We start from the raw sequence: 12,453 nt of genomic DNA, 5'->3' as shown, positions 1-12,453 counted from the left end.
ATTCTCTGTAATTCACTTGTTAATTTGGGAGATGGGCATTTCTGAGACCTTCTGATGCACTCCCAAGTCTGAATTCCTTTGTTCCCAAGGTGAGGTGCTCTTGCGCTCGAGGACACGGAACTCTGCCTTGGATGGGGAGGAAAGGCGACCCTGTTTTCAGGGAGATTAGGGACAGGGAAAGATTCGGTAGCAGTAGAGAGTGTGGAAGAGAAAGTAACAGGTCTTTTTAAAAATAAATTGCAAGCCAGGCGCGCCTGCATCCCAGAGGCTCCAGAGACTGAGGCAGGAGGATCACGAGTTCAAAGCCAGCCTCAGCAACAGCGAGGCCCTAAGCAACTCAGTGAGACCCTGTCTCTAAATAAAACACAAAATAGGGCTGGGGGATGGGGCTCAGTGGCGGAGTGCCCCTGGGTTCAATCCTGGACACCCCAAAAAAGTATTAAAAATAAATAAGTGGCAGTGGCAGAGCAGCAAGGGCTATTATATTCAGTGCATAAGGTGGACCACCATTACCAGGTGATCTGGTCATGATGGAGCCAACATTTACAGTCTCATTTTAGGTCAGGGTGGGGGTCCTGAGGTTAGCACATCAACGTTTTAGTTTATTTTAATAGACAGCAATTCATGAATCTGGCAGTGCCAGTGGTTTGGGCTTCGCTAAAGGGATACAAGGAGAAAACTTTTATAAGTGTCAGAAAACCAAATGGCAACAAATTTAAGTTTCAAATGTAACTGGGGGAGTAGGAATGTGACTCTGTTAGGATTCCAGCTTAGCATGCCTGAGGCCCTCGGTTCAATTTTTGGCAACACACACACACACACACACACACACAATTTTTGTTTTTTTTAAATAAAATAAAGATCTAATTGCTGAGCATGGTGGCACACATCTGCAATCCCAGCGACTCAGGAGGCTGGGGCAGGAGGATCACATGTTGGAGGCCAGCCAGCCTCAGTAATTTATGGAGGTCCTAGGCAACTTAGTAAGACCTTATCTTTGAAAAACACAAAAGGACCGGGGATGTGGCTCAGTGGTAAAGTGCCCCTGTGTTTAATCCCCAGTAACAAAACTAAGAATGAAAAAGATCTAATCGGCTTTTCTTGGTGTAGAGTTGGGGAAAACCCCATTCCCTAAAACAGAAAGGGTGTCCTGATGGACAGTGCCCAGGAGGAGAGCCCTGGGGTAGAAGAGGGCTGAGAGATCCAAAAATGGAATGGAAAGCAGATTGGTTGTCTAAAGTCACTTTCCCGAGAGGGTTAAACCCGGGGAACGTCCTTGTCAGGTCCCCTAGGCCCTTTCCTATTGGCTGCTGTGACTCCAGCTTTGGCAAAACCGACCCCTTTCAAAGTTCAGTTTGATTCTAAGCGGTCAGGTCAGCGGGGGCTGGGGCCAGGGGCAGGGGCCAGGGGCAGGTGCAGGGGGCAGGTGCTGGGGGCTGGTGCAGGGGGCAGGTGCGGGAGGGGGATCATCTGTGGACGCTAGCTGCCTTTTGCACCCCACCTTGGCACCAAAAGTAAAAATAAAAAAGATCTAATTGGCTTTTATTAGCTCTGCAGAAAAGCCTTTATCAGAGTTGTTGCCAGAGGCCTGAGTCCAGGGGTCCCAACTAATCAGGTCTGGCTGCTTGCTCCCCAAAACCAAGCAGGAAAAACTCATGGTGGAAAGAAGGAGAAGAAATTGGATCAGTGTGGTCACATTGGGAGAGCAAAGTGCAACCCCGCAGTTCAGCCCTGAGCTTTAGTTTAAATAGAGGAAGAACTGGGTCAGGGCGAGAGGTCTCGTCATTAAGCTGTCTTAATTATTCATTAATTATGTTCTGGCGGATTGTTCTCAGTTCTGGTTCTGAAGGAGGCTCTTTGTCCCTTGGGAGGGAGGGCGATTCCCACTTGCTGCTAGAGGCTCACCTGGCCCTGGAAGGGGCGGGTTCCCTGTCCATGATACCATCGCCCCGGCTGGGAGGTGGCTTTTACAGTGGGCTCATGTCCCTGTGAGACCAGGACTGAAGACTTTTAGGCGCCCCTTCAGGGTCTGAAGCAGGAGGCCATGAGTCTTGCCTGGTCTTGATGGGGGACCAGGTGAGTTAGGGGAACCCAGGGCTGACCCGCCTTGTTGTGCTAGTTTCTAGCTGCGAGCTGCTTAAGGATCTGACAGGTTGACAGCTGAGCAGGTGACACAGCTTAAGGTAATAAAGGGGACGACACAAAGGAAGGGGAGACGACAAATTTCCTCCTGATTTTAGTCACCAGGGGCATCAGCTCTGCTTTTACCAAGTGTTACTGGCCTGACGCTGGGGATGGAATAAATCGGGACCAGCCAAAACTCAACAGGACTCTCCCTGTCCCCCTCTTTGCCTAGTCTCCAGCCGCAAGAAGGCTGTAGAAGCCAAGTGCAGTCTGGCCTGCGAGTACCTGAGTGAGGAGGACTACATGGACCTGCTGTGGACCACCCTGTCTGAGTTCCCAGGTGAGGGCCCTAGGCCGGGTGAGGCCGGGCAGGGACGCCTGAGACCATGGTATCCGCTCAGCTGGGGGCCCACCTCTACCACCCAGAAGCAAGTCCCCGTTTCTAGGGAAGCCAGGGATTTTTTTTTCAACCCTTAGCTACAAGCAGTCAAGAACTGTGATGGACTGAGATTTTTTTAAAGGGGTGGAGATTTGGCTTTGTGGCACGGGAGGTCCTGGGTTCGATCCTCAGCACTGGGAAAAAAAAAAAAAAAAAAGAAAGAAATTCTTTGAAGCCTGACCAGGTAAGCTGCCCAGATTCTTGCATGCTAGCAGAAGACACGAATCTCCTGGAAGAAAGCAACATGAGTGACACATTGTATCAGTTCCTCTTGCCCCAAGTCCCACGCCCATGATGAAGAAGAGCCAATAGGATGCTATACATGCAATCGATTTGCAACATGGCTGAGTGTGTGAGTCCATTTGTCATTACTGTAACAAACTACCGGAGAGTGGATACTTTATAAAGAGGTCTATTTAGCTCAAGGTTCTGGAGCTTAAGTACCAGGTACCAGCATTGGGTTGGCTTTGGTGGGTGATATGACAGTGGTGGAAGCACATGAGAGAGGGAGAGATGACATAGCAAGACAAGAAGCAAAAGGCACTGGGCAGGGGCAGTAGCAGCTTCCCACTGGACCCCACTCCTCAAGGTCCCGCCACCTCTCAACATCACCACACTGAGGACCAAGCTCCTAACAAAGAACCTTTGGGGGACACGTTCAAACCATATTCCAAACATAGCCTTGAGGAACCCCAAGCTTAGGAAACCCAAATCTTTTATAATGGGCTTCTGGATGTCTGTCCATCCTTTGCTCCAAAGGGAGACATCATCTTTATTATATTACTTAGTGAACGTAGCTGCCCTCTGCACCACAAGGAGACAATACCTGTACCTTCCAAGGCTGTTTGCTGTATACAGCAACCTTGCAATGACGGTGTGAAATAATAGTCAACTTTGAAACCAGGGCTCTGCTCCTGAGATATGCAGAGATACAAGAGACCCAGGGAGAACTGCCCACCAACACCAGGAAGATGGGAAAGGACAGAGGGGCGTCCGAAATGCAAAACGGCACATGATGCAAAGGTTAGGTATCTTTTTTCCTTGAAGAGGAATGGTAATTGCAACACTAAGAATATCAACTTTTTTTTTTTTTTTTTAAGTACCAGGGATTGAACTCAGGGGCACTTAACCACTGAGCCACATCCCAGCCCTATTTTGCATTTTATTTAGAGACAGGGTCTCACTGAGTTGCTCAGGGCCTTGCTATTGCTGAGGCTGGCTTTGAACTCGAGATCCTCCTGCCTCGGCCTCCCGAGCTTCTGGGATGACAGGCGTGCGCCACCACAAATACTTACTGTAAACCAGGAATGGTGCCAAATGCTTTACTATACGAGCTCAGTCATCTTGTGAAGTAGTATAATTAATCCCATTTTACGAGGGAAGATGTTGAGACTTGGAAAAGTGATGAAACTTGGCCAGTGTAGTGGAGATGGTTCCTACAGCTTACGTCGACCAGTCTCTGCATCTCTGTACCTCAGTGAAAAGCCTCCTTATCTGAAAGGGGGCAGCTGGAAGAGCAGAGTTGATGCCCAGGAGCAGCCTTCCAACAGTGACCGCAGGGCTTGGGGTATAAACACCCGGCTGCCTTGCCTACCAGGCAGGAGGGTCCATGGGGCGTGTCCTGCTGGCTCCCAGGTCCTCCGGTGGAACTCGGCTCTGATGGCCGGGCACGGGAGTGACTTGCTTGAAACACGACCTTCTTGGTCATCTTCCCTCATCCCACTGCCCACGGTCCTCCTGGTGCTTGTGTGAACAACCTCCTGAGTCTGCCCCTGGCACCTGCATCCTTGTCCCACCGTCCACTTCTGGGAAGACCCAGCCAGGACGCTGAGTGTCCCACAGCTGGCAAAGCTAAGAACTGGGTCCCTGCGCAGGGTCCAGAGTCTAACCCTGCGACGCCCTCACTTTCCTAAAACCCTTTCCGCATAGAGCATAATAGGTAAGATTAAAGGCTCACAGGTTAAGGCTCAGCCCTGCCAACCACCATTTCTGTGACGTTCAGTGTGTGACATTTCCATAACCTTAAGCACTCACCGTCCTTGTGATTTCTCTCTGAAATGCAGATTCTTCTTTCCTTATTTATTGTTTTATATGTTTTTTTTTTATTCATTGACACATCCCAACCTCCTAGCATAGTTCCTGACCACAGTAAACACCCTATTAACCAACTATTGAATGTAAAAAATGGGATTATTGGTAGTGTTTATTTAGAGAGCTCTTTAGATGATTAAATATGATAATAGATCTAACAAGAAGTATTTCCCCCAAATATAATCATTAGTAGTAATAACAATCACTATGCAATATGGCCTCTACTGATTTAGGAAAGGTAGGGTTTTTGGGGTGGGTTTTAGTTTTTAGTCTCATTTAACAGTTGAAGAATCTGAGGTTCAGAGACGACCTGGGACTAGCCCAAGAACACAGGGCAAGTTAAGAGACAGATGCGGTCTTAGAACCGGGTGTTTCTTACTCCCAGCCTGAGCATGCTGCTGCCTGGATTCAGTGAACGTTACCATTCCAGTTCTTTTTGGCACCTGTATTACCTATTGTCATGCCACAAAGTGTCACAAAGTTTAGTGGCTTACAACACCACACTTATTATCTCACAGTCGCTTGAGTGGGTCAGGAGTCTGGGGGTCGTGGCTTCCTTTGGGTCCTCTGCTTTGGCCCATCTCCCACTGCTGCAGTTAAGGAGCCGGCCAGGGCCTGTGGTCTCATCTGAAAGCCCAACTGATGGTCATTGAAATCCTCCAGGGTTGGTGGACGGAAGGCCTGAGTTCCTCCCTGGCTGCTGTCTGGAGGTCACCTCCAGTTCTTTGCCAGGTCACCTTCTGCATCACACCAAGGATGTTAGAAGAGCCCGGGGAGAGAGGGGACGGGGGATGCCAGCAAGACGGAAGCCAGTCTTGGGAACCCTAACCCGAGCAGTGACCCCCCCCTCCCCTCTTCTGTCCTTAGAAGCGAGCCACTAGCTCTGGACCACTCTCACGGGGAGGGGAGGACCAGGGTGTGCATGGCAGGGAGGGTCATTGGGATCCACAGCAGAGGCTGCCCACCATGCCCCTGCTCCCGGCAGGCGTCCTGGTGACTCTGTGGATCATCGACCGCCTGGGCCGCAAGAAGACCATGGCCCTGTGCTTCGCCATCTTCTCCTTCTGTAGCCTCCTGCTGTCCATCTGTGTCGGGAGGTGAGTTCCCAGAGGGAGGCTCACGGCTGCCCGGCAGCTGCCCAGCACACCAGGCTCGAGGCTGGGGACTGTGACAGGGGTGAGGGCAGCAGGGACCTTTACCCCGGATTTGCTCTGAGAGCATCAAATCCAGGCTTTCCCCTCCTCTCCCAGTGAGATCACGCACAGAGCTGTCACACTTACGCAGGGATTCAGAGCGTCCGTTGGTTCATTGGAACTGACCCCGTTTCAAGTAGACCCAGTCTGATAATTGGGCATATCTCCATTTTCCCAAATCCCAACAACCTCAGCCTCTAGAAGCGATCGGTGCCTTCTCTTGACCTGAGAGAGCCCAGACCAAGCCCCAGGAGGAATCTATGGACCATGGAAAGCCGGGCGAGATGCAGCTTGGACCAGGAAATGTTGGCATTCCGGGACATGGAGTGGGACCATCGAGGGTCGGGAATCAGGATTGTCCTATAAATACTGAATACCCGTGTCCGTTCCCTGGCTCAGCCGGCTCCTGGCTCCACTCCTGACCCCCTAAGTTCCTCTCTGGGCTGATTATTAGTATCCAGTCTTGCCCCCCAAACCGGGCACTATAGATGTCCCCATGTCTCAGCCTGGTACCCTGGAGAGGGTCCTGGAATATGTATACCCAGGGGGACTGTCACTACCCTGTGTGTCTACATGTGCGTTCGATGGAGGTGACCTTCGCCAATTTGCAGGGTTTAAATTCCACCTGGAAAGGTAGGATTTTGCTGAGGGGCAGCTGTGTGTGTGTGTGTGTGTGTGTGTGTTTGCGCGCACACACACATATACACAAATACCTGATCACCTGCTTTTTTTCCCTTTCCCCAGAAACGTGCTCACCCTGTTACTCTTCATTGCAAGAGCATTCATTTCCGGAGGCTTCCAAGCAGCCTATGTTTACACACCTGAGGTAGGAGAAGGGTCTGGGAACGACTGGGGTGGGGTCGGTGGACCCCATAAACTGCCGCCTGGCATGCTCCTGTGGAATGTGTCCTTGGGTCCAAAGGGCAACTGGGAAGCCCTTCATAAAAACATCTGCTCAGCAGCAGAATCCAGATGTCACCTACCTGTGTAAACACAGAGAGAAAGGACCCCACATTCTCCTCCCTGGGGACAACTCTTTCCAAGCTGTCTCTGTGGGTGCGTGTGAGCAGTCACATTGGGCTAGCGGTCACTGAGAAGAGTTTAATAAAGGGATTGGTTACACAAGTGTGGCACAGAGCCTAGGGGAACCAACGCCCCAGAGTGTACAGTGAGGTGCAGGTGCCCAGGGGGACTGTCACTATCCAAAGCTGGTTGGTGAAGAGAGAGGTGGGTGGAATTTTTTTTTTTTTGGTGGGGGAGTACCAGGGATGGAACCCAGGGGCACTTAACCACTAAGCCATATCCCCAGGGCTTTTTATTTTTACTTTGAGAATGGGGTCTTGCTAAATTGCTGAGGCTGGCTTAGAACTCATGATCCTCCTGCCTCAGCCTCCCGAGCCGATGGGATTATAGGCATAAGACTGGGTGGGATTTTTAATGGAAGGAGACAGTTGACATTTAAATCTCAGTGTTCAGTAATCAAGTTTGACTGTGACACACCATACCCTTTCATGTACAGATGATTCACTCTGTGTGTGTGTGTGTGTGTGTGTGTGTGTTATCAGGGATTGAGCCCAGGGCTTTGCGTGTGCTAGGCAAGAGGTCTACCCCTGGGCTACACCCCCAGCCGCACAGATGATTCCTGATTTCTAAATGTTCAGCTTTAGGACGGAGTGAAAGCCCTGTGCTATTCAGTAGCACCCACACTGTAGTGTTCGGAAGGTTAGGTGTATTAAGTGCATTGTTGAGTTTTTAACTTGGAAGGGATTTATTGGGCTCTAACCCATCCTCAGGCAAGGGACCTCTGTCCATGGCTGCTCTGTGCTCTTTGGCATGGATGCCAAAGACCATCTGACCCACATTGCCCAGCGAAACTGTAACAAATAACCCCCAACATGGATCGGTAGATGTGAAAAGAGTTCCTCATCTGTGAAGCAGTCCAGTATCTAGGTGATCTAGGTTGGGGAGCAGCTTTCCATCCTGCAGTGATCAAGTGACTTTATCCCCCAGGGGATACTTGGCACCATCTGGAGGTGCATGGGGTTGTTGTAACTTGGGGCCAGGATCAGAGGCCAGAGATGATGCTGAGCTCCCTGCACAGCAGGGTCCCCATGACAGAGAAGGACCCATCCTAACCCCCGAGGGTGCTGAGGTCGAGAACCTGCCTGCCCCAGGGTCCTGGAGTCTTCCCGGAGACAGAGGAAGCCAGTGGAGAGGACATGTCCCCTCTGACGATCTTGGCCTGAAAGATGCACGTCCCCCTCTCTTGGTCCAGGGGACAGCTGTGCACGTGGCCACACCGGGGTGTAAACAGAAGCTGTGTAGCACTCTCGTCTCTCTTTGTGAAATTCCTTGAAAGCCCATGGTCAGAGCCTTAAGGGGAACTCGGGAGAAGTCGCAGGTGGGACCCTGTGGGTACAGAGGAGTCTCTGGGGGCCTCCCGGGGCAAGAGGAGCCCCGGACTGGATTCTTGCCCACATCCACCCCTGGGCCTCTGCCTTGGCTGAACTTGCTGCCCACTTTGGGGTGCGAATGCCCCTGCCCCCAGTCTCACACCCCTTAACTGTGTCAGCAACACCTGGAGGACGTGTCTGGACTTCAGGCCTGCCCATGGGGGTGGTCACTTCGGTCCTGAGCTGCAGGGGACGGAGGGAATTTCGCATCTTCCTGAGCCCACGTTTGGTTCCGTTCCAGGTCTACCCCACGGCGACGCGGGCGCTGGGCCTGGGCACCTGCAGCGGCATGGCCAGGGTGGGCGCGCTCATCACGCCCTTCATCGCTCAGGTGGGTGTCACCGACGGCAGGGGAGGGGCTCCAGAGCCCAGGGCACAGTGAGCAGCTGCTGTCCCTCCGAGCCCTCGGCGTTCACTTCACGAGAGTGGGCCTGCCACCCGCCTGCGTGCAGATGGGAACACAGAGGCACAGAGGGGGAGAGGAGTCGCCGAGGTCACACAGCTGGGACCTAGACAGGGCCACAGTGGAATTCAGGTCCTCCCTGGGCAGGAGACCCTTCGAGTGCTAGATGGTTCGACCCCAAGCAATTTCGATAAGCTGGGCATCAGTGCCCTGGTGTGAGGCAGGAGGGGGGCCTGAGCCCAGGAGTGTGAGGCCAGCAAAGCCAACAAACCTACCACCCCCCAAATTTGGGGATGAAAAATAACTGGATCAACGTGGGAAACTAATGTCCTAATCTCTCTTTTCAAAACTGAATTATAAGGGAGAGTTACACAATTTTGCAACTCTGTGTGCCTCTGAGCATTTCTGTTAAGCTTTGGGGATCTCACTAAGTCTATTGCTTTTTGAATATCCAACATTTTTTTTTCTGTTTTAATTGAGATAAAAGTCCTGTAATTAAAATTAATTTTTGGGGGGGGGGTACCAGGGATTGAACACAGGGACACTTAACCACCTGGCCACATCCCCAGCCCTTTTTATTTTCTTTTTATTCTGAGACAGAGTCTTGCTAAATTGCTCAGGGCCTTGCTAAGTTGCTGAGGCTGGCCTCAAACTTGCAATCCTCCTACCCCAGCCTCCCATGTTGCTGGGATTATTGACAGGCACCACCACACCCAGCCCTCTGCCCTTCAAACAGCCATTCCCTCCATTCTCTCCTTCCCCAGTCCTTATCAACTGTCCTTCTGCCCTCTGTCTCTGTGGATTTGCCTATTCTGGATGGTTGAAATAAATGGAATTCCAACACATGTGTTAGCCAAGTATTTCTCTGGCGCTGTGGTTGGCCACTGCACACCACTCCTAGCTGATGTTGGCTGTGAACCTACCATGGGGCTGCAGAGTGCAGGTGCTCTCAGCTGTCCTCTCACTCACGTGATAGTGCCCTTTTGCCCATTCCGCAGATGAGGAAACAGGAGTCAGCCGTGCCACGTGGCCTGCCGTGTGTTGTAAAGCTGGGAACTTGGCACAGGCCAGAGCAGAATTATGAGGAGTCCAGACTCTTGGGCTTGATGTGCTCAAGTTCAAATCCCAGCCCCATCCTTATTATCTGTATAACCCTAGGTATGCCTTTACCCTCTTTGAGCCTCAGTTTTCTCCTCTGTAAAATGGGGGTAAAGTGCTCCGCTCACAGGGCTGTTTTGTAGAGTTCCTGTGACGATTCCTTCCTCCCTCCATCCTTTCCTTCTTTCCTTCCATCCTTCCTTTCTATTGAACCCTAGGGTGCTTAACCACGGAGCCACATCCCCCCAGACTTTTGGATATTTTATTTAGAGACAGAGTCTCACTAGGTTGCTTAGGGCCTTACTAAGTTGCTGAGGCTGGCTTTAACTCAGGATCCTCCTGCCTCAGCCTCCCGAGCCAATGGGATGACAGGCGTGGGCCACCATGGCAGCCAGAGGGGATGTTCTCACCCACCTGCGTCTCCCTCCCCAGGTGATGCTGGAGTCCTCCGTGTACCTGACGCTGGCAGTGTACAGTGGCTGCTGCCTCCTGGCCGCCGTGGCTTCCTGTTTTCTGCCCATCGAGACCAAAGGCCGAGGACTCCAGGAGTCTAGCCACCGGGAGTGGGGCCAGGAGATGGTTGGCAGAGGGACACACGGTGCAGGTGTGGCCAGGTCGAACTCTGGCTCTCAGGAATAGTGACCGCTGGGGAAGCTGAGCTGGTGTCTTGGAGGCCGCAGAGCCGGGAGAGCTGGCGGGGCCCAGCCGGGCAGCTCGTGGTCACTGCCGACGTCGGGAACTCACCCGAGAAGACGGACTGGACTAACAGGGTTTTGTGTCTTGACTCCGTTTGCCGTGTTCACTGAGGCCGCCCGGGATGGGGAGGCTCTGCTCTAGGGGTTCTCTGTGTAGAGGAAGGCTTACTAACGACCTGTGGGTCTGCATGGGAAAACTGCCACTTGTAGGTGAGTCTGGGGGTCCTGGCAGCCAAGCAAATGCCACCCAGAGTCACCCTGTCACACCTTCAGTGAACCACCACCAAAAGATCTCTGTAGATACTGTCCAGGCCCAGACCCCTGTGACACTTGCCATCCACCAACTGGACCTGTTCAGTAGGTATCTCCTACACCCCCCGGCCCCAGGCTTTCTTCTTTGAGATGACAGGTGACCTAGGTGTGTGGCCTGAGCGGCTTGTTCTTAGACTGGGGAAATGCTCTCTTGCCCATCAGCAGGGGTCCTCCTGACTCCCTGGGGTCTGCCCAGTGGAGACTGGCTGGTGCACCTGCATTGGAACCTGAGCCCTGTGTCCCCACGTGGCTACCTCTGGAATTGTGTCTCTGGCTCCAGGGCATCCGGACGTGTCCCTGGGAAGAGCAAGGTTTGCACACGATGGCAAACTCAGAAAGCTGTGATCCCACTCCCAGCCCAGAAATTGGGGGCTGAGGCGCAAAGGAGAAGAAATTCAAGCTCGAAGCCCAAACAGGAGTCACCCCTGTAGCAGCAGCAAAGGCCACACTCAGGTGTTCTGTCCAGGTCTCCTCCTGGGCCAGCCTGAGTGGTGCCTCCTGGGGAGAGGAAGTGGCTCACTCAGGTTTCAAGGTTGGATTTTGCGCCTAGGTAGAGGGCTGAGTGGGCAGAGGAACCAAAAGGACGTGCCTGGGTCGGGGTCAGGGGAGCAGGAATCCCTGACGCGCACATGCTCCTTCCTTCCTGTTTGTGGGCACCCCCTGTTGAGGGCTGTGCTGGTCCAGACCACACAGTGAGCTCCCGGGTTCCCACCTGTGGCACCGCCCGTGGGGATCCTGGAGCGGGGAAGAGCAGGAAGGCCCGGATGTGGGAAGAGTGAGCATTTTCAGAGGAGGAGGAAGGAGGCCGTTGGGGGCTTGGTGTTGGCCTTCAGAGGAAGCCGGCTGCATCCCTCCCAGGATTGGTCGACACGAGCCTTTTCCCCACGGAGAAGGCGGAGGACCTACGGAGGGAGGAAGGAGGCTGCCAGAGAGGACCCACCCGTTGCTCGATGTCAAGGGAGCCCAATGTGTGCGTTCATCTCCTATTAAAACATGTCGGTGACGGACGTGGCGGAGGTCTCAGCCTGCTCATTTGTCATAGTGTCCCAGTGGCCGTTCAGTTTGACAGTCTTGGGAACTCTGTCCATCCGAGGAAATCTCAGCGTTTTGATAGGATGACCTCTTCCAAAAAGAGGGGGAAGTTGCACAATTGACCTGCACCATCGGGCTTGGAGTGTGTTGGTCATGACCCTTGGTTCTAAGGATGTGGAGGCCATGATGGATGCCTTCTTCAGGCTCAAGTCCTAGGTCGGCTGCAAACACTCCCCGGTCCTTGGAAACAGGCTGCAATCCCCCCCAGTCCAGGCTGTCCGACAGCACACAGCTTGGCAGATCTATCGTTATCTCTCTCTCTCTTTCTGACATCCACATTTTCTTGAACTCCAAGTAGCTAGAGCTCTAGTGATTTCTGGACATCTGAGTTCTCCCAGGTAATACAATCTTTCTTTTTATTTTATTTTTTTTTTCAGGGGTGGGGTGTGGGTACCAGGGATTGAACTCAGGGGCACTCAATCACTGAGCCACATCCCAGCCCTATTTTGTATTTTATTTAGAGACAGGGTCTCACTGAGTTGCTGAGGGCCTCGCTTTTGCTGAGGCTGGCTTGAACTCGTGATCCTCCTGCCTTAGCCTCCTGAGCCTCTGG

The 12,453-nt window shown here is 52.6% G+C and overlaps 1 protein-coding gene and 1 long non-coding RNA gene across 2 annotated transcripts in view; one reads left to right on the top strand and one right to left on the bottom strand.

Moving 5' to 3' along the window:
* Positions 1–11,816, top strand: part of LOC107154621 (SV2 related protein) — an 82,135-nt gene extending 70,319 nt beyond the window's left edge. Inside the window, exons 12-16 of the mRNA XM_015500262.2 lie at positions 2,357–2,464; positions 5,640–5,751; positions 6,592–6,673; positions 8,542–8,631; positions 10,234–11,816. Of these exons, the coding sequence (XP_015355748.1) occupies positions 2,357–2,464; positions 5,640–5,751; positions 6,592–6,673; positions 8,542–8,631; positions 10,234–10,440 (599 nt within the window). The 3' untranslated portion in view covers positions 10,441–11,816. The remainder of the gene's footprint in view (positions 1–2,356; positions 2,465–5,639; positions 5,752–6,591; positions 6,674–8,541; positions 8,632–10,233) is intronic.
* On the bottom strand, positions 6,581–9,264 carry LOC107154622. The gene is made up of 2 exons (XR_001505094.2): positions 8,426–9,264; positions 6,581–8,256 (listed from the first exon to the last, which is right to left on the bottom strand). It is a non-coding gene; the product is annotated as an uncharacterized LOC107154622 (long non-coding RNA).
* Positions 11,817–12,453: the final 637 nt, after the last annotated feature.

The sequence above is a fragment of the Marmota marmota genome, unplaced genomic scaffold, assembly GCF_001458135.2.
Source record: "Marmota marmota marmota unplaced genomic scaffold, marMar, whole genome shotgun sequence".
In the NCBI taxonomy this organism is placed as follows: domain Eukaryota; kingdom Metazoa; phylum Chordata; class Mammalia; order Rodentia; family Sciuridae; genus Marmota; species Marmota marmota.
This window is presented reverse-complemented; position numbering and strand designations above follow the sequence as displayed.